Raw genomic sequence first — 24641 nt, 5'->3', positions numbered from 1 at the left:
TCATTTACCTATCTGCTTCCACATCACCATTTGTGAGAAAGTTCCAATCGAACAACTCCCTCAAAGAAGCAGCTTGCCCCTCATTTGTAGCCTGCACCTTTCCTTCTGGAAATACTAGTTGTTACACCTTATCCTTGTAGGTACCAAATAGGTCACCACTCTTTGCGTGACCCTTGCAGATTCCTGAAAACCATAAAGAGTTCACATTGTCACCTTCTTTGTTAACTCTTGAAAACTCCTAAAAAATATTCAAGGCAAAAACCTATACATTTTGTAGCCTGGTGGATAAAATAATTTCATTACATTTAAGACAGAGTAAAATTCTGGTTCCTCTGAAGTTGATGGCAAAACTTCCACAGACTTCATTGGAGATAAGATTTTACATGGTCCCAAACCCACTAGGGTTGCATTTTTATTCAATAAGTGTCTTCTCTTTGCTATGAACATTCAAAAATATACTGCATCTGATTAAGAGTTTTCATTATCTCTTTGAAGAAAAATTAATATACATGGAATTATTAGGAATAATTTTCAAGAAGAACCGCATACATTTACGTCTTGAAATAAAGATGGAATATCCTAGGCTATGCTTGTATAAAAATATTATGTCATATTTATGGGGTAATGGTAATTTATGGGCTCCCTCTTGTGGTTATTTTTCATTTGCATTCTTCATTTTCCCTCACAAAAATATTGAGCATCCTTTAGGAATAAGTGGAGTTCCTTGGTAAAGACAATTATAGACTCAAATCCTAGCAAGATAGTGTTTTTTATTATAAAATATACTATTCAGATCTTCTTTTCCTTTATCTTTTATTTTAAAAAACTAAAAAAATCGTTATCAGATCATTAATAACTAAAAGGTGCAAAAACAGCTCATCTATATAAAGTTGTACTATATGATTTTTATATATAATCAGACGTTAGAAAAACTTGGCCCATTTATACTAAAGTCATTAGGGTACATTAAATCTGTAAGTATAAGGCAGCGACCAAAAAACTGATCTGATACTGTTTTTCCTGCCTCATTCAATGCACAAGATGCATAGTCAATGTTTTGTTTTGTCCTTATTCAATGTCTAACTCCCAAGCCTTATTCACTGCACGCTATCCAAACCCTGTTCTGAAGACAGAATTCATTTCTTTATGAACTTCTCTATGGTTCTCATCACTATAATATGAGTCCTTCATAAACATTAAATTTATTTATTTTCACAACATCCCTATGAGGTGAGAAGTGATGTCAGGCATTGCCTCACAGTAATCAGGCCTAGTGGTTGGCGTGGCTGTTGAAGTTGGGTGTAGGGTCAGGACTAGGCCAATGATGATACTGGAATTGAGATACAGGGACAGGCCAGGTCAAAATTGAGATCAGAGTCCATTATCAATCCAGAATCAGTATCAGAGCCAGAGTCCAGGTGCAAACCAATGGTCAAAGCTGGGTGTTCAAAGTACAGGAACAAGCCAACTCAACAGAGAGACAATGCAGAGACCATTGAGGTTGAGATGGGAATAAGAGACTGACTTGTTGAAAGTCTCTGGTTAAGGAAAAGAGGTAAAAAACAAGGGTGATGTCAAAATAGGGGTCTACTACAGACCACCTAACCAGGAAGAAGAGGTAGATGAGGCTTTTTTTTTAAAACAACTAACAATCATCCAAAGTGCAGGACTTAGTGGTGATGGGGGACAACTATCCAGACATCTCTTTGGAAAACACCACAGCAGGGCACAGATTATCCAACAAGTTATTGGAATGTATTGGAAACCATTTTTTTTTGTTTCAGAAGGTGGTGGAGAAAGCTATTAGGGAAGAGGATGTTCAAGATTTGATTTTGACAAATAGGGAAGAACTGGTTGAGAATTTGAAAGTGGAAGGCAATTTGGGTGAAAGTGATTATGAAATGGTAGAGTTCATAATTCTAAGGAATGGTAGGAGGTAAAAGAGGAAAATAAAGATAATGGATTTCAAGAAGGCAGACTTTAGCAAACTCAGTGAGTTGATAGGCCAGATCCCATGGAAGCAAGTCTAAGGGGGAAAACAGCTCAAGAGAGTTAGCAATTTTTCAAAGAGACATTATTAAGGCTACAAGAGCAAACTATACCACTGCGTAGGAAATATAGGTAGTATGGCAAGAGACCACTCTGGCTTAAGCAGGAGATCTTCAATGATCTGAAACTCAAAAAAAGAGTGCTACAAAAAGTGGAAACTGGTCAAATGGACAAAGGATGAATATAAACAAATAACACAAATATGTAGGGACAAAATTAGACAGACCAAGCCACAAAATGAGATTAAACTAGCCAGAGACATAAAGGGTAACAAGAAAACACTGTACAAATACATTAGAAGCAACAGGAAGACAAAGTACAGGGCAGGCCCATTACTCAATGATGGGGGAGACGGGGAGGAAACAACAGAAAATGTGGAAATGACAAGTGCTAAATTACACTTTTGTTTCAGTTTTCACCAAAAAGTTTAGTAGAGATTGGACACCTAACATTGTGAATGCCAGTGAAAATGAGGTAGGATCAGAAGCTAAAATAAAGAAGAACAAGTTAAAATGACTGAGACATGTTAGATATCAAGTCACGAAGGCTTGATGAAATGCATCCTAGAATACTCAAGGAGCTGACTGAGGAGATATCTGAGTTATTAGCAATTATCTTCAAAAAATCATGGAAGACAGGAAATATTCCAGTGGACTAGAAAATGGCAAAAATATAGAGACCATCTATACAAAAGGGAAATAAGGACAACCTGGGGAATTATGGATCAGTCAGCTTAACTTCACAGCCCAGAAAGATAATGGAGCAAATAACTAAGCAATCAATTTGCAAACACCAAGATGATAATAAGGTGATAAGTAACAGTCAGCATGGATTTTTCAAGAACAAATCATGTTAAACAAGCTTAAAGCTTTCTTTGACAGGGTAACAAGCCTTGTGGATGTGGGGGAAGCGGTATATCTTGACATTAGTTTTTGATACTGTCTCGCATGACCTTCTCATAAACAAACTAGGGAAATCCAATGTAGATGGAGCTACTTACTATAGGTGGGTGCATAAATTGCTGGAAAACCATTCCCGGAGAGTAGTTACCAGTGGTTCACAGTCAAGCTAGACCAGGGCCGCCCAGAGGGGGGGGAAAGAGGGGCAATTAGCCCCAGGCCCCGGGCTCCGCAGGGGCCCCCACGAGAGTTTTTCGGGGCCCCTGGAGCGGGGTCCTTCACTCGCTTGGGGGCCCCAGAAAACTCTTGCGGGGCCGGGCCCCGGAGCTTCTTCCACTCCCGGTCTTTGCTGGCGGGGGAGTCCTTCCGCTCCGGGGCGGAAGGACCCCCCGCCATCACATTACCGCCAAAGCGCAACCCAGTCTTCGGCGGTAATTCGGCGGTGGGGGGCCCTTCCGTTCAGGGATCCACCACCGAAGTGCCCCGAAGACCCGCGGCGGGGGCCCCCCGCCACTGAATTACCGCCGAAGAGCGGGCTGCACTTTGGTGGCAGGTCCCACTTCGGCGGTAATTCGCCGGTGGGTGGCCCCCGCCGCGGGTCTTCGGGGCACTTCGGCGGCGGGTCCCAGAACGGAAGGGCCCCCCACCACCGAACAGGGCTGGCTCTAGACATTTCGCGCTTGCCAGTCCCACGGCTCTGGTGGACCTCCCGCAGGCATGGCTGTGGAGGGTCCGCTGGTCCCGCGGCTCCAGTGGAACTCCCGCAGGTGTGCCTGTGGATGCTCCACCGGAGCCACGGGACCAGCGGACCCTCCGCAGGCATGCTTGCGGGAGGTCCAACAGAGCCGCCTGCCACCAATGGCCCCAGGCCCTCGGAGTCCTCTGGGTGGCCCTGAGCTAGACGGCCATAATGAGCGGGGTCCTGCAGGGATCAGTTCTGGGTCCGGTTCTGTTCAATATCTTCATCAATTATTTATATAATGGCATAGAGAACACACTTATAAAGTTTGCAGATGATACTAGGCTGGGAGGGGTTGCAAGTGCTTTGGAAGATAGGCTTAAAATTCAAAATGATCGGGACAAACTGGTCTAAAGTAATGGTCTAAAGTAAACAGGATGAAATTCAATAAGGACAAATGCAAAGTACTCCACTTAAGAAGGAACAATCAGTTGCACTGCCTAGGAAGGAGTACTGCAGACAGGGATATGGGGGTCATAGTGGATCACAAGCAGGAGTGTTTCACTGCATCAGTCTTCACTGTTGAGGATGTGAGAGAGATTCCTAACCCTGAGCCATTCTTTTTGGGTGACAGATCTGAGGAACTGTTCCAAATTGAAGTGTCATTAGAGGAGGTTTTGGAACAACTTGATAAACTAGACAGTAATAACTCTCCAGGACCTGATGGTATTCACCCAAGAGTTCTGAAGGAACTCAAATGTGAAATTGCAGGACTACTAACTGTCATCTGTAACCTATCATTTAAATCAGCTTCTGTACCAAATGACTGGAGGATAGTTAAATGTGATGCCAATTTTTAAAAAGGGCTCCAGAGGTGACCCTGGCAACTACAAGCTTGTAAGCATCACTTCAATACCAGGCAAGTTGGTTGAAACTGACAATTTTGTTCTTTACGATAGACATATAGATGAACATAATTTGTTGGGAAATAGTCAACATGTTTTTTGTAAAGGGAAATCATGCTTCACCAATCTACTAAAATTCTTTGAGGGGTCAGCAAGCATGTGGACAAAGGAGATCCATGGATATAATGTATTTAGATTTTCAGAACGCCTTTGACACGGTCCCTCACCAAAGGCTCTTAAACAAAATAAGCAGTCATGGGATAAGAGGGAAGGTTCTCTTATGGATTGGTTACTGGTTAAAAGATAGGAAACAAAGGGTATGTGTCATGGTATAATTCCCCACTCTGAACCTTGGCGTCCAAAAGATGGGGTACCAGCATGAATTCCTCTAAGCTCAATTACCAGCTTAGAACCTGTAGCACTACCATCAACCAGGAATTCCAGTGCCTGGTACACTCTGGTCCCCCCAAAACCTTGCCCGGGGACTCCCAAGACCCAAACCCTCTGGATCTTAACACAAGGAAAGTAAACCCTTTTCCTCACCGTTGCCTCTCCCAGGCTTCCCCTCCCTGGGTTACCCTGGAAGATAACTGTGATTCAAACTCCTTGAATCTTAAAACAGAGAGGAAAATGCACCTTCCCCCCTCCTTCTTTCTCCCCCTCCCAGACTCTCCCTGAGAGGGACAGTAATCCTAACACAGAGAGAAATTAGCCTCTCTCTCCCCCTTCCCTCCTTTCTCCCCACCAATTCCCTGGTGAATCCAGACCCAGTCACCTGGGGTCTCACCAGAATAAAAATACAATCAGGTTCTTAAACAAAAAAAGCTTTTAATTAAAGAAAGAAAAAACAATAAAAATTATCTTTGTAAATTTAAGATGGAATATGTACAGGGTCTTTCAGCTATAGACACTGGGAATACCCTCCCAGCCTAAGTATTCAAGTACAAATTAAAATCCTTTCAGCAAAATATAAATCTGAACTCCTTCCAGCCAAATACACATTTGAACTCCTCACAGCCAAATACACATTTGCAAATAAAGAAAACAAACATAAGCCTAACTCACTTTATCTACCTAGTACTCACTATTCTGAACTTATAAGAGCCTGTATCGGAGAGATTGGAGAGAAACCTGGTTGCACGTCTGGTCCCTCTGAGCCCCCAGAGTGAGCAACCACCAAAAACTAACAGCACACACACAAACTTCCCTCCCTCAAGATTTGAAGGTATCCTGTCCCCTGATTGGTCCTCTGGTCAGGTGACAGCCTGGCTCACTGATCTTGTTAACCCTTTACAGGCAAAAGAGAGATGAAGTACTTCTGTTCTATTAACTCTTAACTATCTGTTTATGACAGTATGAATAAATCGTCAGTTTTCAGAATGAAGACAGGTAAATAGTGGTGTCCTCCAGGGATCTGTACTGGGCCCAGTCCTATTTAACATATTCATAAACAATCTGGAAAAAGGGGTAAACAGTGAGGCGGCAAAATTTGCAGATGATACAAAACTACTCAAGATAGTTAAATCCCAGGCAGATTTGAAAGAGCTACAAAAGGATCTCACAAAACTGAGTAACCGGGCAACAAAATGGCAGATGAAATTCAGTGTTGATAAATGCAAAATGATGCACATTGGAAAACATGATCCTAACGATACATACGAAATGATGGGGTCTAAATTAGCTGTTACCATTCAAGAAAGAGATCGTGAAGTCATTGTGGATAGTTCTCTGAAATCATCCACTCAATGTGCAGCGGCAGTCAAAAAAGCGAGCAGTATGTTAGGAATCATCAAGGAAGAGATAGATAATAAGACAGAAAACATCATATTGCCACTATACAAATCCATGGTACGTCCACACCTTGAATACCGAGTGCAGATGTGGTCGTCCCATCTCAAAAAAGAAAAGGGCAACAAAAATGATTAGGGGATATAGAATGGCTTCCATATGAGGAGAGATTAATAAAACTGGTATTTTTCAGCTTGGAAAAGAGGCAACTAAGGGGGGATATGATAGAGGTCTATAAAATCCTGAGTGGTATAGAGAAAGTAAATATGGAAGTGTTATTTACTCCTTCTCATAATACAAGAACAAGGGACCACCAAATGAAATTAACAGGCAGCAGGTTTAAAACAAACACAAGAAAATATTTTTTCACGGAATGCACTGTCAACCTTTGGAACTCCTTGCCAGAGAGTGTTGTGAAGGCAAATACTATAATGGGGTTCAAAAGGGAGCTAGATAGCCATTGATGGACCTATCTTCCATGAATCTATTAGCCAGGATGGGCAGGAATGGTATCCCTAGCCTCTGTTTACCAGAAGTTGGTACTGGGTGACAGGGCATGGATCACTTGATAACCTGTCTGTTCATTCCCTTTGGGGCACCTGCCATTGGCCACTTTCAGAGGACAGGATACTGGGCTTGATGGACCTTTGGTTTGATCCAGTATGACCGTTTTTATGGTCTTATGTTGTAAGCAAGACATGAGAAGTAGCTCTTCCACTCTATTCTGTGCTGATTAGGCCTCAACTGGAGTATTGGGACCAGTTCTGGGTGCCACATTTCAGGAAAGATGTGGACAAATTGGAAAAAGTCCAGAGAAGAGCAACAAAAATGATTAAAGGTCTAGAAAGCATGACCTATGAGGAAAGATTTGCAGAAGCTATAAAAGACCCTGGAAGCATCTCTATTTTGCCTCTTTCCTGCTCAAATCTCTGGACTATGGACTTATAGACCTTCCAGTGATTTGGAAGCAACCAGAGACTTGACATAAGCCAGTAGTTTATTCCATCACTGCTACAAGCCTGAACCAAGAACTTTGCAATTGTTGTATGTATTTGATTCCTTTAACCAATTTTAACTCTCACCTTTCTTTCTTCATAGAAATAAACCTTTAGATTTTAGATATTAAAGGATTGGCAACAGCATTATTATTGGGTAAGATACGAGTTAAATATTGATCCGAGTATGTGGCTGGTCCTTTGGGATCAGAACCACTTTTTGTTTGATTAAATTGGCTTTAAATAACTACTCATCATTGAGTCTAGTGTCTGGGTACTGAATCCAGGACTGGAATTCAGAAAGAGGCTGCATTTCTGATGTCTTGTGAGCCAGCGTGGTGAGACAGAAGTTTACTTTTGTTGCTGGTTGAGTATATCTCATGGAAGAATAACTATAGTTTTGGGTGTGTCTGCCCTATTTCTCAGCAGTTTGTCATGAATTTGGTATTCTCAGTTCTGACCCCTGGAGGCATGGTGACACCTTGCCAAGCATAGTTCCAGGATGTGAGGGTTTTTTTTCGAATTGCATATCACTGTACGGAAACTTGAAAAGAGATATATATTTTGTATTCTTTGATGCCGACAACTGCAAAGTGGCTTAGCCAGTACCTCAATAGCAACATATTGAATAATTTGTAAACTGATGGACCAAAGTTTAAAAGGGGCTTCGATTGTATCACTAATTTTGTGATAGTAATCAATTGCAAGTACTAATTATGGCATTTAAGCACTTCAGCATCGAATTCCCTTAAACCCCTTTGAAAATTCAAGTCTCGGGGCTCGTCTACAAATACATTTAGTCTGCAGCAAGCAAGAGCGTGAATCCACTTCACGCTAGCCTGCTGCAGACTAGCTGTCATGTGGATCATGCTGATATATATTAATAATTTGTTTATGTGCTGTGGTCTAGCCTGTTTCAAAGAGGACTAGATCAAAAAGCATTAACAAACTGTTAACACATGTCAGTGGGATCTATATGGAGAGTTAGTCCTCCACAGGTTAGTGAAGGTATATTCACATCTCAGATCGTTATGAACTAACTGTTCATGTAGACAGCTCCTTAGTATTTTTCAACCAAAAGGATTTTCTTCTGGGGATTTGTTACGTCTTGTTTGTATAAACAGAAATATCAGAGCTTGATTTCCCTGTTTTTCTGAAGGACCCTTTGTTCCTGAAGAACTGGAAAAGAACAGTGACATCACACCCGATTGAAACCTGAGTGGCAGTTTTCCCATGATTTAGATCAGGGAAGGACGGGACATTGAGTCAGACTTCTCAAAGTTCTGTTTTAATTAAAACTTTTTCAACTCTAGCTCCTAACTTTAAACAACTGGGATACAAGCTGTCTCTGTGAGAACCCCAATCTCCCCTAAACAGAGGGTTGGGAATGTTGCAACACATCTAGTGATATCATTATCCCACTTAATTCTCTGGTCTTCCAGAAGGCCCTTCAACAAAACAAGCGAATCCAGGACATATTTCTAATATAAAAACAAGCAGAAAAAAACCCCAACAACTTTCCTACAGAGTTCACCTTTAAACAAAGGCACATATTAAATGGCAATTAAATACAATTACCAGGTAATCTGTAGGGATAAGCACTGTATTTACTACATACACCACACATTCTTGGGAATACATATGTTTATCCATGCAGCTTATTCCACAGAGGGGACAACACTTCCTGTCCACCCTGCACACAACTGGATGATCTGAGAGAATCACCAAGAATGCATCTTTGCAGAGATTTCCCCCCCCCCTGTCCAATGAATACTGCTACAGGAAGAGACTATTTAGCCTAGGAAAACTCATTTGTACTGAAGAAACTGATAGTATTTACATAAGGAAAAAAAATCAATGTAATGCTTTGGTTATTCTGGATTTGGTATTGGTCACATGAATAAAAGTTGTTTCCCCCCTCACCCCCAGTGTACTACACTTCCCCCTCTGTCATGTACCAGACAAATATTCTGTTGCTCAGCCAAAAGCCTGTAACATCTAGGGGGTATTTAAATGGGAATGTCACATATGTTCTAATCCTTGAAGATGTTCAGAGTTGAAAGTGAGCTCAGAGTTACATAAGGAGCCACAGTAATGCCCTAAAAGGTCAGATGATTCAAATATAGTTAAGGGAAGTTGCACTTTAGGGCATGATTCACCACTGCAGTTCTTAAGGAAGTGAATGGACTAAACAATGAAACCTGCAACGTGTTTGTTAAATAAGTTGCCACTGACGAGTGGTAGACTTTCCATTCAGAATATTTTAACTGCTTAGTTAAAATGTTTTGAATGGAAAACTTTTTTCAGTTTGCATAGCTAGGCATGTGATACAGAACTGCACAATTACATGCCGAGTTGGTAGAAGGCTATCATAAAGTGAGTTTTGCAAACAAAAGGCAGTCAAATAATCTGAAGGTATTTTAAAGACATCCAACTAATCTACTCCTTTCCTGAATCCTGTGACCTCTATGACCATTACAAACTGCTCTTACAGGTGCTGGGAGGGGAAAAAGAGGGAAAGTCTAAAATATTGGGTAAAATTCTACTCAGTTATACTGGTGCAAAGCCATCAGTAGAGCTCCTAGTGATTTATGCTGCTGTAACTGAGAGCAGAATTTGATTCATTATGCATAGGAGAACAGTACAGTTGTTTATGAACTACAATTGTGATCAACAGGATGTGAAAGCACTGCACCTGCGGCTTTTTAATACCTTGATGATAACATTTGTTGTTGTTGTTGTTTTATTTCCAGAGGCTAGGATTTTTCTATTTTTAAAATGAAAGTTCTCAAATATATTTCTGACAAAATTTGAAATCCACTAGTTAACTGATTCTGTATGCCAATACCCACTGAACAATTAGATCACTAATGACAGCTAGAATATGAGAGAGAGAGAGAGAGAGAGAGAGAGAGAGAGAGAGAGAGATTCTTCCTTGTAAAGTCTTTCAGCATATGAAAAAGTTGTGAATTCTTAATGAAATTACACCAGGAATATATGTGATAAATTCTGCCCATTGTATACAGAGGAAGTGCCAGCTATACAATGACAAGGTTCACAGATTTTATTTCCCTACTTGGCAGAGGCTACTGTTTCATTTCACTATGCAGAAACCTATTTTAGCATTACAAACTAAAAGAAACTGTGAAGTAATTCTGAATCCCAAGTGGAGCTTCAACAGTTTCCGCTGGAGGGCCAGGAACTCCAAAAAATTAACCCCAGTCCTGTTTCTCACTGACGGTGTGGCCTTGAACAAGTCATTCAGACGAAAATTAAGATTTAGGTGTCTAGTTTTAGCCATACATGTTTGAAAATTTTGGCTTTTAACTTCAGAGACTCATTTTCCTCCTCTGCCAAATGAATAGCTTGCATAAGAATGTAAGAATGGCCATAATGGGTCAGACCAATGGTCCATCTAGCCCAGTATCTTATCTTCCAACAATGGCCAATGCCACATGCTTCAGGGGGAATAAACAGAACAAGGGCCATTACTGAGTGATCCATCCCCTGTTGTCCTGTCCAAGCTGCTGGTAGTTAGAGCCTTAAGGACACCCAGAGCATGAGGTTACATCTCTGACCATCTTGGCTAATAGCCATTGATGGACCTATCCTCCATGAACTTATCTAATTTCTTTTTGAACCCCATTATAGTTTTGGCCTTCACAGCATCCAACCGGCAATGAGTTCCAAGGGTTGGCAGCATCTTGTGTGAGAAAGCATTTCTTTTTGTTTGTTTTAAATCTGCTGCCTATTAATTTCATTGGTGATCCCTGGTTCTTGTTATGTGAAGGGTTAATAACACTTCCTTATTCACTTTCTCTAGACCATTCATGGTTTTATACATCTCTAATCATATCCCTCCTTAGTCATCTCTTTTCTATGCTGCACAGTCCCAGCATTTTTAATCTCTCCTCATATGGAAGCTGTTCCATACCCCTAATTATTTTGTTACCCTTCTCTGTACCCTTTCCAACTCTAATATATCATCTTTCTTAGATGAGGTGACCAGAACTGCATGCAGTAGTCAAGGTGTGGGCTTACCATGGTTTTATATGGTAGCATTATGATATTTTCTGTCTTCTTATTATAGGTACAATTATGTCATGGCAGTCATCACTGGCACAGAATCCACAAATTTTGCCATTTACTTCAGTCTGACCATGAAAACAGAGAGAATGCCTTAAAATGCACCATTCCATCCCTATAAAACTGTTTATTTGTTTTTATTTGTAAGCACTAGAAGTATATGTAAAAAAAGAAATGAAATAAATTTGCTAACATTTGTTTCCATTCACCACTGCTCACTTTGTTTAGTCATTCACCTAGCAACAGTAACTAAGGATGTTACATCACGCTGCCTTTGTCAAATTTAATATGTAAGAGTAATGCATCCTGTAAAAGACGGGATTACAGTGATTAATTTGAAAGAAGACAGAAAAGTAGCAAACAAACAAAAATGAATGAAATGTCAAAATTTAGTGTGAGGCAGTGAGCAGAGCAGTCCCTTAAAACATTCTATGAAAGTGGAGGAAAGTTGTTTTCTACATCATGCAATATAGATGTTGATTTTATAAGAAACACTAGCTGTGATACAAATCTTGAAAGTGCAACTCATAAGTGCAAATGAAAGGCATTAAAAATGAACGCAGATAAAAATTTTAAAAAGCAGAAAACAGTTACAGAGTGGTTTAATACCAAGATCGAGTAGCAACTTTACAGGAGAAGTAAATTGTTCAAATTAACATACACTGCTGCAAATATACCCCTGCATACCCTTGACAATCCAAAACTGAGATGGTTTTCAGAAAGCAAGGTAGGTGTTATACCAAGTGCAGATCAATTTAGAAAATGTTACCTTCCAAAGTGTTTGACTGTCACATTGAAGAATCAAAGGAAAAATTGCAGTCCTGTGAAGGAATTAGCATCGTCGCAGGTGAAACTCCGATGCTGAAGACAACGTATGTGCTTAACATTCTTGTCATCCCCAGCCCAACAAGCAGTGACAATGCAGGCACTTCTGATGCAAGTGAACACAAGCTGGATTTTTTTTTTTTTGTTACACCGTGAAGTTTTGGAAGCAGTCAATTTTAAAACCGTCCACAACGCTATATGGGAAACAGTTGAAAAATCTGCCCTACCATTTGACCATAACACTGCATTTATGACCACTAACACCACGTACATGAGGAAAGCTTGAAATTGAGGTTTGAAAACATTTTTAAATGCTGCACACCTTACATGCATGGCACATTTGCTTAACTTTGTGGGCAGTCTGTAAAGGAAGATACTTTTGAAAGTAAATAAATTAATTGTGGCTGTAAAATGGGCTTTCACTGCCTGCCCTGCAAGAAAAGTCCAGTTCTGTATGTTTCTAGCAGAAAGAGGGAACAGTCTTTCCATCACAACCACCTCCCATAATAACCAGATGGAACACCTAGTTCAATGCAGCTCTCTATCACACTGAATACACTGAGGATTACGTTGTTGTTTTTTTTTTTTACAGAAGAGAATGGTCATAGCAGTAGTTCAAGTGTTCAAGACATTGTTGCTCTTTGCCAATCCAAAGCAACTGTTGAACTCCAGGCTCTAAAAGAGTCTGCACCCTGAATCATGAACACACTTACAGCTTATGAAGGACCCACAGTTTGCACTCATCAAGTCAAAAATGACTTGTGAGATTTTGTGTTGTAGGCAGAGAGCTGCTCTGAAACTTTCCAACACACAACTGCAAAAACAACACTCAGAGAAAGCTCAAAGAAAATGAAGTCATACGTGGACACTGACTCAAGCTCTCGCTTTCACCAACCTGCTGCCACTTTCTTCAATTCTTAACTTCAGTGTATTTGAACCAAATCAAGCAAAACACTGACATTTGTGAGACCACAGAATTTGACAATATACCACTGTTTGAAGACAATATTCCAGCACAGACAGAATATTGGACTTACTGTGGAGCAGTTCCAGAATTGAGGAATGAGGATGTTTTCCAGTTCTGGAGAAGCACAATGGCCAAATTCTCAGCTCTGTCAGTACTTGCCCTACGATGCTTAGCAGTACCAGTCAATAGCATGGATGACAAATACTTCTTCTCATCTTATAAAAATGTGTGCGGGGACAACAGATGCCGCATAAAAAAAAACCCAACAACAATCTGTCTCTGCATAACTTGTTATACCAAAATTACAACAGTTTACAAAAGGCACTGTATTAAAAAGAATCAGTTATTTTTGTAGTTTTTCATTATTTTTGTTTGAAAAATTATTGCACAATATGCATATAATTTTGAAACAGTTTACTTTGACAAGGAAATGAAAACCAATACATATATGTTTGTTTTTTGTGTAAATTATTACACTGTAATATTTAATTATTAAATTGTTACATATTTTTGTTGTTGTGACCATACCCTGATTTTGTACATTTTTACCATGACTGTTCCATAAATTTTGCCTAATTCTACCATGACAAAACTGTTTCCATACTTATTATCTACCCCTTTACTTGTGATTTTTAACATCCTGTTCGCTTTTTTAACTGCTGCAGCACTTTGAGCGAATGTTTTCAGAGAACTATTCATGAGGACTCCAATCTAATTTAGACCCCATCATTTTGTATGTATAGTTGGGATTATGTTTTCCAGTGTGCATTACTTTCATCTGCCATTTTGTAGCCCAGTCTCCCAGTTTTGTGAGATCCCTTAGTTAAGTCCAAAGCGGACTGTGAAGAGTTACAAACCTGAATAATTTTGTGACATCTGCAAACTTAGCCACTTCACTGTTGACCCCTTTTTCCAGAGCATGTAATGAATATGTTGAACAGTACTGGATCCGGTACAGGTCCTTGCCCACTGTGAAAACTGACCTTTTATTCCTACCCTTTGTTTCCTGACTTTTAACCATTACTGATCCATGAGAGGACCTTTCCTCTTATCCCATGAGGGCTTCCTTTGCTGAAGAGCCTTTGGTGAGAGACCTTACAAATGCAGAGTAAGAGGAGAAACTAATGGTACAACAGACAGGTGTGGGGAAGCACAAGGAATCAAAGACACAATACTGGTCATCATGACAAACATGACATTTTTAAAATACTGTGAAAAGTTGGTAAGAAAAGTAGACAGTTGAATGAGATATTTCTTTACTGGGATGCTACTTTTACAGTTTGTGCATATGACAGAGCACATGTTTAGAAGTTTGAAATATATTAGTATTGCATCATGCTAAATGTCTCAGAAAGTAAAGCTATCTTCTAAACATAGGCTGATGTTACCTTAAGAGAGTCTCTGCAGTGCTGAAAGAACTTCATTAACCCCTTATGAGTAATGCTCTGTGTTTCATCATGGCAATGGTAAAGAGTGAAACACTGGGGATGGTGTAGTCCCAGGTGGATCAGCCACTCATCATTTAAGCAATGGCAGTCTAAAATCTGAATCTGCCTCCCTGGAAAAAGACAGCCAAATTACCAAAATGGTCAAACACAAAATACAAGCCCATATTCATTGTCTATTGTTTTGATTAACATGGTAGAATATAATTAATGATGGATCTCAGTTGGATAACTGAATTTCAGGGTATGTTTGCATAATGTTTTCGCTAACATCCATCATTAAAGTGCAATTTTCAAAAAGCCATAGTATGAACTGAAAATGCACATTTTTTAAATATCAAGTGGTTACAAAGCCAGTGGGCAAAGTAGTATTTTATTGGCCAATTTCTTTTAATACCACCCATCTAGACCCTATAATACCCTGGGACCAACATGGCTACAACAACACTGCATATAATGTAGTATACAGAACCATGACTGCTTTTTTTCAATTTGCCAGAGTATCAGGACTTTTTCTCTTGTGTTGGGTACATATAATATTGTACCATCTCTATTTAGTAGGAAGGGAGACATCTAAATTATACTTATTCACAGAAATGGTGTACATAATCACCCAGGGACTCACTTTCAGAGGTGCTGCCAGGGAAATCAATTGGTACTGAGAGCATTTAGTATATTACATAATGTAAGCATTTAATGTAAAACTAGTGTGAACTTCAATGATTTAACAATTTGTGGCCTGAATCTGACCTCATACCCATTTTACATCATTATAACTCCTTCTATTCAGCAGAGTTACTCCTGATTTGCAACAGTGTAAATAAGAGAAGAATTATACTCTTGGTTGGCAGGAGGACAAACTTCTTTGTAGAGAAAACTATATGCATAAAAATATAGCTATATTTGCTATTGTTATTATTGTAAAGTTTTTAAAAACACTATGATAAAAGTAAGTCCAACTAAAGCTTAAGGTAAATTAGCAATTTCCTCTAGGATATGTCAGGCTTTGCGTAAAGAACAGTTCACTCTCAGTCATACTCTGCTTAGTTCCCAGAATCAGATCATAATGTTCATGTCATCTTTATGCCTGCATATATATACCTGCCCCTGGAAATTTCCACTACATGCATCTGATGAAGTGGGTATTCACCCACGAAAGCTCATGCTCCAAAATGTCTGTTAGTCTATAAGGTGCCACAGGATTCTTTGCTGCTTTTACATGTCATCTTTATTCACTACCAAAGCCACGTCTTTGATGTCAGCTCATTAGTTCTGCACTGCTTGAGCCTGTTCAACAAGACACAGTTTATCTGGACTAATACAAAAAAGTGTATTAAAATCTCAATAATAAACTCATGATTTTAAACATATTTTTTCTCGGATGATACCTGTAGCCTTGTTCAAATAGATTTCAACTTCCCTCCTGAACATGGCCTTGATAGTATCAAAGAATTTTATCTGAGCAGGGCCTTTTCTTGCTAAAAAGCTTCTAAAACTTGTGTTAAAAAAAATCCTGTTTCCCATGGTTTCACTTTATTTCTTTCCTTCCAACTAAGACTCTTTCTTTTTCCTTGATCTCTTTTGTGTGTTTCAGGATGCAGCTCAAACTGACTCCTTCAGGATATGTAGGATTTGTGTGATTGATTTGTGACCTGTGCATGTGACTTGGCGAAGGGAGCATCTGAATAGAAAGCAAACCTTAGGGAACCTGAGCTGATTTTAGCATTCTAAACATGAGATAAAACAACCACCACCATCACCAAGGCATCTTAAAATGAAATTGCACTATTACAAAGAAGAGTAATTTGACTTCCACTGTCAGAAGAATTAAACTTACAGGGGTTCAAGACTCCTTAAATAACAAACGTATTTCCCTTATTTGTGTATGATACACCATTACATAGCAATGCCCATAGCAACGCAACAATGGAACTGAGCTTCTGGATAAACTTTTATACAGCCCTGGGTGTGGCAAGAAAACAAAATAGGTCACTGCAATTTCTTTCCCTTTTCACTGACTTTTAAAAAAACTTATTTTGGCTTTCACCTCAACAGTGAGAAGTTCTCTGCTGTTAACAGACATTTCAAATCCTAATCTAATTGGCTACTTTAACCTCAATTGTCCATAGATATACAATATACAGCACTTCTAAAATAAAAGACAACTCAAACCCATGACCCCTTGGACATGTTCTGTATGCTTAGATGATGGATACATTACAGTCGGACTGACTGCATATGACTTGACTTGACTCAAAGTACACCACAGGATCCAGAGGAAACTGGACACAAGGGATCAAAATAAAGCCTTTTCTTTCTTTTTGTATGAGGGATAAGAGAAGATACAACTTTACGTAAAGAACACAGCTAATTAAATCTTTTGCAGACAGTGGCTTTAGGTGGTAAGACTGGCTCGCTAGTCAAAGCTGAATGACATTCTGCTACAGAATCCAAAGAAATGAGATGCAGGATAACAGTTGGATTACATTACTGAATCAAGTGTTTTCTTCATCTCTTTGTCCCGACATAATCCTTTAGGGTTCATAAAACACAGGTCTATTTTTCCTTTCGGTTTTTATGCAAAAGTATTCTAAAATCCTACCTGTATTACTAATAAGATTTCTTCTGAGCTGTCTAGGGGCAGGAAGTATGTCCCTTTCTTTTTCTTTTCTTTAGTAGTAGGCGGAGTTTTTATGACAGAAATCCTGGCAGTGTGGACCTTTTTTTTTTTTAAACAGTCACCCGATATATGCCAAACAGAGTCTTACTGATTTAACCCTTTGGCATTAAGATTCATTGACATAGTTTCCAATGCTTTTTCTAGTTGTTGTGAACTTAAGTAACCAAGCACAGACTTCTAATAATTTCACAAAACTTCATTAGATCCTGAAGTCAACAGGAGCTGAGAGTACTCAGCATTTCACAGGAGTGAGCCAAAAATAGGCATCTATTGTACTTTTGCCATCATTGTTGATTACATAGAAAAAGAGATGTAAATAGCTCTCGTTAATAGTTAGCCTTTTTCTTTCAGTAGTTATAACTCAGTGGTTGTGACATCACATTAGAAACACTTGCAAGGTCACAAAGCCTTAATTGTGTCATTAGTCAATGATGCAGGTAGGAGGAACAAACTGTTTACAAAATGTAGAGCTTCTACTATACACAAACAATTTTATGACCACAGCAACAGCTGTGCAAGAATACAGAAAGTTTCTAAGCTTGATAGGAATATATTTAGGGCCAAATCCTGAAATTGTTATTTAGTTTGTACTCAATCCAAACTGACATAACTCAATTGCCTAAATATAGATCAAACGCAGAGACCTCCAGATTTGACATAATATATTTTAATGTGTGCTTGAACGTTGAAGTGACTTATGATAGTTCTAACTGAATTACTGATGTGCATAAATTCAGCTGTCCATGTTCATTCACTGAAAACCCTTTGCTTAATATATGATTCCAATTAGACTGAAAAGATATCCCAGCAGGGTCTTTCCCCCCAACACACCTTGTCTATAAAGTACAATGCGCATCTCTGGTGCTATATAAATAACAATCACAATCCCAATAAAAATTTAGAACATACACTTCAAAAAGTTAGTTCACAAAGGGTCAAGAACCTTCCATTTCACACCAGGAAAGCCATATTTCTTTCAACGAAACAGCTCAGGGTCTTTCTGTGTGCCAAAAGCCATCATTTATCTATCAAACTCCCCTAACCTATACAGTCTAACTGAGATGACAGCAACACAACACTTAATCAAAATCTTTCATCTTTTTTTAAATTAAACAATGGTTGTGGAAAAAAGAAATGAAAGTCCAAATGGGATTCTGCGTTAAGTACCAGAAGAGCCTTCATAGGATCGTTAGACTGATTTACTCCCTTTCATGCCTTGCAATACATGATGTACCTCATTCAAAACTGCACTAAGATAAATGCCCTTTGACATATACAGTAGCTTCTCAAGCCTCTCCATTTGAGTCATACTTGTAAACATAGGGTCTGATCTCTCTCAGCACCAATTGTTTTCCTTAGAAGTTGAAGGAGCTCAGCACACTTCGCCCTGAGTGCTCCAATACAAGTAAAGGGGACATAAATATTATACAAATGAAATGTTCATGGTGGAAGATAATATTAACCCTGAGCAAATGCAAATCATGATGCATCAATGTTAATTGAGAGATTCACTTACAGTCTGCTAAGTCAAGGAAATATGCAACTGTTTAATGTAATCAGAGGATGTATAGGTATTACTATTACTTGACTATTTATTTTCAGACATTTCTACCTCACAGATAAAGATTTATTCCCCACAAAATTTTAGTCTCAGTATGTCTACACTGCAATTAGACACCTGCGGCTGGCCTGTGCCAGCTGGCTCATGGGGCTCAGGCTAAAAGGCTGTTTTATTGTGGGCAGACTTTCAGACTCGAGCTGCAACCCAAACTCTTAGACCCTCCAACCTCACAGGGCCAGCTGCAGGTTTTTAATTGCAGGGTAAAAATACACTAAGAGCTCATGTGAAGCTCTTTATAAAAAATAAACAAAGTTTTGCAAAGCTTTGTATCTGGTCATTTTTCAACTAGTTCTAAAGAGAAATCAAGGGAAAATATACAAGCACACTAAATGAATCTGCTATTTTAAATATTCAGTCAACATTATATCAAATTCAGGTGCTCCAAGCAGCACCCTGTCTCCCAATAAAGTTGTTTTAATACACCAAAACTGACTCGTGTACACTCAAATATAATCCAAACTACACACCATATTGGCAGGACAAGTACTGCATAGATTGATATCCAAGATGACGACTACAGATAAAAATATGAAGATGGCGTTGAGAACTGAAGCTAAAAGCAGGGCAGGATTTACAATTTGCAGGGACCTAAGCTGTAGGGTTGGAAAAACTGACTGGAGAAACGCCTCCCACTCTTGCTGCCAAAGGGAGTCTGGGTCAGCCCATGAATTGTGAGTCCATAGAAAGCTACACATAGTTGTCTGTGCTTAGCACTAAATGACATCATTATTTCTGATGAGCCCGATTAGTAGGTATATCTATTCTTTGTTAGGATATTGGATGAAAAACTTCTTATATTAGGCTTTTCTTCTTTCTGTATTGAATAAGTCCTTAAATACATGATGTTTGTTAGTAAAAGCAAGCAATCCCTTGGGCCCACAGCCTTACCTGTAGGCTGTGGAGCAGCTCAGAATCTCCATAGCACTGTGCTATAAGGGTACTACTCCTCTGATCCACAGCATGCCCTCTCCCCTCACCAGAGACTGAAGAAGGCCACTGCCCATGTTACTGTAAACCTGTTCTATCAATATCAACTTGTCACTTGAACACTTGCAAACATTTCTCTTATGGCTGGTCTAGGTACAGTTTTTGTTTATTATAACTGTGTTGGTTTAGAAACCAATAAAGTGGTACAATCCCCTTATGTGAATGCAGTTACACCAGTGTAAAGGTGTTTATAGCCAGACAGTTTATTTCCGTAAATGTATAGAAATATGCATCTTTATGCAGGTATAATTTCATTTACGGTGGAGGGCGGGGGAGGTTCTACCATGATATTATATCATTTTCTAAACCCATATAGTTAAAATTAGTGTAGACTAGGCCTCAAAAAGAAAATGTTTTTGCCTCGGAAAAACAATGTAATTCCTCTTGCTAAAATCTGCAAAATAGACTGATTAAGACCTACACTGCTTTAATATTTGTAAAACCATATGCTACAGTATGGCTGAAATACATGGGAGTATGGAAATATACTGCACATCCTCTAAAACACTTTCCCACTTGTATTTGCCATGTGGAGTTGAAAAATCTTCCTACTATGTTTTCCAACTTTCCTTTCTAGAGTTTAGTTCCTGATGATATGCACACCAGAGATAACAAGATAAAACAAACACACAAAGAAAAAACCCAGAGTAGAAACTAAGCTGATTCCTGGCTAGTTGGTTAGTTTAGTTTACCTCATACAATACAACTGAAAGATTTTACAGAACGCACTGCTGGCTTCATCTAGAAATGCAAGCCCCTATGGCTACACAATAGTTATAAACATCAGACCATTCATGACAGCTGTTGCTTCTTTAAAAGAACAATACACTTAGTTCCTAGAACATTTGTTCAGCATCACGGAAACGCAACATTCAGCTACGTCTAATGGCCCACCTTTGTTTGTTTAAGGTGTAAGTATTTGTCTTGGAGTTCACCGTGGGAATGTGACATAAGCCGAGACACAGGCGTCTACAGCAGGTGACCTACAGCTTTGTTTGCCTCCCCAGTCACAGCCTTGAGTTTGCTCTTTTTTTAGAAGTCTCTTTCTTTGTTAAACGTCTGGCATTTAGTTCATTCAGTGCTTTCTGTTGTTGTTGTTTTAACTATGTATCTATATGATTAGCTTTTGGATAAAAAAAATATGCTGGATGAGTTATTTTACCTGAAGGAAATTTTGAGTGTGACTGGGATACTTTTGTTTAAAGGATATAAAAATCCAGATATGAACTACTACTATTGATAACAGGAAACAGAATTTTCCATAGCTATCCAGGTCACCGGTTCAAATAAGGCCTTAGTCAGCAGAGAATGAAATGTAATCATATTTCTGTGGGGCAGCTCCTTACAAAGATTAACTAATTAATGCACAAAACACCTTTGGAAGTGATACCTACATATTATCCCCGTTATTCAGATGGAAAAACAGAAACATGATGGATGGGATCCAAGAAGGAATTTAGACATTGCAATGCTGAGCATCATGGTGCTTTACTTTTAGGCAACAAAAAACAAACCAAAACAACAAAAACCCACACACCACACAGGAACAACACTGTGATCCACAAAGCCAAGTTAGGTGCTTAGGCTCCCTGAACAATGATCAGTGATATATAGGCACCTGAGAATGTAATCCACAAAAGCCAGTGCATTAGGCAGGGAGCCAGCAGCCAAAGAGAGGTGCTGAGGAGTTGGGTGTGTGCACTAACTAAGCCCTGCCCCTCTTCCAGAGATAGGCCCCTAAGTCTGGGCTGCAGGAAGGCACTTAGCTCTTCTTAATGATCCACAGATGGGAACCTGCCATCTAGAGTCAGGCAGCTCAGGTGCTTAAGATGTTTTTCATGGGACTGAATTGGGCACTCCACCACACAAAATGGTTGGAGAAGGTGAGTTTTGTGGCTCAGAATGGAGCTAAGCTGGGACTTTCATAGATCCCAACCAAAGGGACTTCCCTAAATCCACAAAAAGCTCATTTCACTCTACAGTCATACATGGTCAAATTCTACACTGAGCAAATGGATGCAGCTCAACGGGCTTTAAAGGTACTGCATTCATTCAGCCCATATTATTTGTGGAGTAAGGACCATAGCAATTAGCCCAGAGACATTAACTTACAAAATGTATGGTACTTAACTACCAGTATCTTCTTGTTTTCAGTGTGATCATGTAATCAGAACCATTGAGGACATTTGGATACAAATATCCATTATTAATTACATTTTGCTCAGGCTGTCCGTTTGAAACAGATGCCATTTCACCAATTTTTGTTCACACTCTTGTATGAGCATAAACTCAAGTACAATTTGCTTGGATCACTGAACGTAGGAGTCATGATGGTATCTGGAGCAAGTACATGGATAGCATATCAAGGTGAACTTAGAGACAGAGAGGGCACCTTGCAGGAACTAAGTAACCAAACATAAGCATGACAGAATTTTCCTTTATGGAAACATTTCTTGAGTACTTACCCTATTGAAAAATTCCAAGCAGGATAATTTATAACCCAGACATGGACAAAGCACAAATAAAAGGCAATTATAATCCCAAAATTAAAAACCATCATCTCATTTTTTAAATCAGAGAATTAAAATAAATTATAAAGATGCTGACATCAGGAATAAAATTGTATTGGAAAATCTTTGCCTTTTTATTCTTTTTTGTTATAACTTTTCAAAGCATTTTAAAAATGTTTTTAAAATAGTACAGTAATAGTTTGTTGTTGTTTTTCAATATATCATACAAAGCTTCCATCATAAGCTATCATTGACTTGAATTACAATATTTTGTGAAACTGAAAAATTTCCCTCTGTTTTTTTATTGAGCATCTTGTCCAGTAACATTATAGTTACCCCTCTGCTTGGAGAAATTCCAAATGGAATTATGGAATGATATTGTCTTTTTCATAGTGGTTAAGAACATCCGACAGGCCAAGGCGGAATTTAAATGTCCAAAATCAAAGCAGAGCATGTAAAAAGTCTCTTTTGTGTGTGAATATGGTGTTTTCTGCAAACAAACTACCGAAATAAAAGGGATAACTGGTGCAAACAGGTAGGGCCACAAATACACTTTAACCATGAATTGCAAGTAAGGGCATAGAATCATAGAAGATTAGGTTGGAAGAGACCTCAGGAGGTCATTCAGTCCAACCCTCTGCTCAAAGCAGGACCATCCCCAACTAAATCATCCGAGCCAGGGCTTTGTCAAGCCGGGCCTTAAAACCCTCTAAGGATGGAGAGTCTACCACCTTCCTAGGTAACCCATTCCAGTACTTCACCACCCTCCTAGTGAAACAGGTTTTCCTAATGTCCAACTTAGACCTCCTTCACTGCAACTTCAGACCATTGCTCCTTGTTCCACCATCTACCACCACTGAAAACAGCCGAGCTCCATTCTCTTTGGAACCCCCCTTCAGGTAGTTGAAGGCTGCTATCAAATCCCCCCTCACTCTTCTCTTCTACAGACTAAATAAGCCCAGCTCCCTCGGCGTCTCCTCATAAGTCATGTGCCCCAGTCACCTAATCATTTCCGCTGCCCTTTGCTGGCCTCTCCCCAATTTGTCCACATCCTTTCTGTAGCGGGGGCCCAAAACTGGACACAATACTCCAGATGTGGCCTCACCAGTGCCAAATAGATCTTCCCTCGATCTGCTGGCAATGCTGCTACTAATGCAGCCCAATATGCCATTAGCCTTCTTGGCAACAAGGGCACACCGTTAATTCATATCCAGCTTCTCATCCACTGTAATCCCCAGGTCCTTTTCTGCAGAACTACCACTTAACCAGTCGGTTCCCAGCCTGCAGCAGTTCATGGGATTCTTCCATCCTAAGAACAGGACTCTGCACTTGTCCTTGTTGAACCTCATCAGATTTCTTCTGGCTCAATCCTCCAATTTGTCTAGGTCATCCTGCACCCTATCCCTACCTTCCAGCATATCTACCTCTTTCCCAAGCTTAATATCATTCGCGAACCTAATAAGAGTGCAATCCATCCCATCCTCCAGATCATTAATGAAGATGTTGAACAAAACTGGCCCCAGGATCAATCCCTGGGGCACTCCGCTTGATACCGGCTGCCAACTAGACATCGAGCCGTTGATCACTACCTGTTGAGCCCGACAATCTAGCCAGCTTTCTATCCACCTTATAGTCCATTAATCCAATCCATACTACTTTAACTTGCTGGAAAGAATACTGTAGGAAACCGTATTAAAAGCTTTGCTAAAGTCAAGGGATACCATGTCCACCACATTCCCCATATCCACAGAGCCAGTATCTCATTACAGAAGTCAATCAGGTTGGTCAGGCATGACTTCCCCTTGGTGAATCCATGTTGACTGTTCCTGATCACCTTTCTCTCCTCCTGCTGCTTCAAAATGGATTCCTTGAGGATCTGTTCAATTATTTTTCTGGGGAACTTCTTTGAGTTGTTCCAATTCAGGGTTTTGGTTTAATATCCAATCTCTAATTTCAATATACATATTCAGTGAATGAGTCTGTTTTTTTTCAGGAAAAGATGCCATTTTGATGACACTTCAAAACAAGGATTCAATGTAATTCAAAGTACAGTAGAACTGAGGGACAGCAGCACCATTAGAAAGCAATTTGAATCAATTCTAAATTATCAAGTTTTTTAAACAACTTATTTAACTTAGCAATTGATTTAATCATTGTTAAATCAAACTATTTTCTTTTCAATTGTAGATCTTAATTTATAACTCT

At 39.4% G+C, this 24641-nt stretch overlaps 1 protein-coding gene across 1 annotated transcript in view; it reads right to left on the bottom strand.

Annotated features, from left to right (window-relative positions):
- The window catches only part of LOC115653758, a 96920-nt gene that overhangs the window by 45128 nt on the left and 27151 nt on the right, over nt 1–24641 (bottom strand). The window contains exon 8 of the mRNA XM_030567375.1: nt 14582–14751. Within this exon, the coding sequence (XP_030423235.1) occupies nt 14582–14751 (170 nt within the window). The remainder of the gene's footprint in view (nt 1–14581; nt 14752–24641) is intronic.

Source organism: Gopherus evgoodei, chromosome 6 (assembly GCF_007399415.2).
Source record: "Gopherus evgoodei ecotype Sinaloan lineage chromosome 6, rGopEvg1_v1.p, whole genome shotgun sequence".
Taxonomy (NCBI): Eukaryota; Metazoa; Chordata; order Testudines; family Testudinidae; genus Gopherus; species Gopherus evgoodei.
Note: the sequence above shows the minus strand (reverse complement) of the source record. Positions and strands in the feature narration are given on the sequence as shown.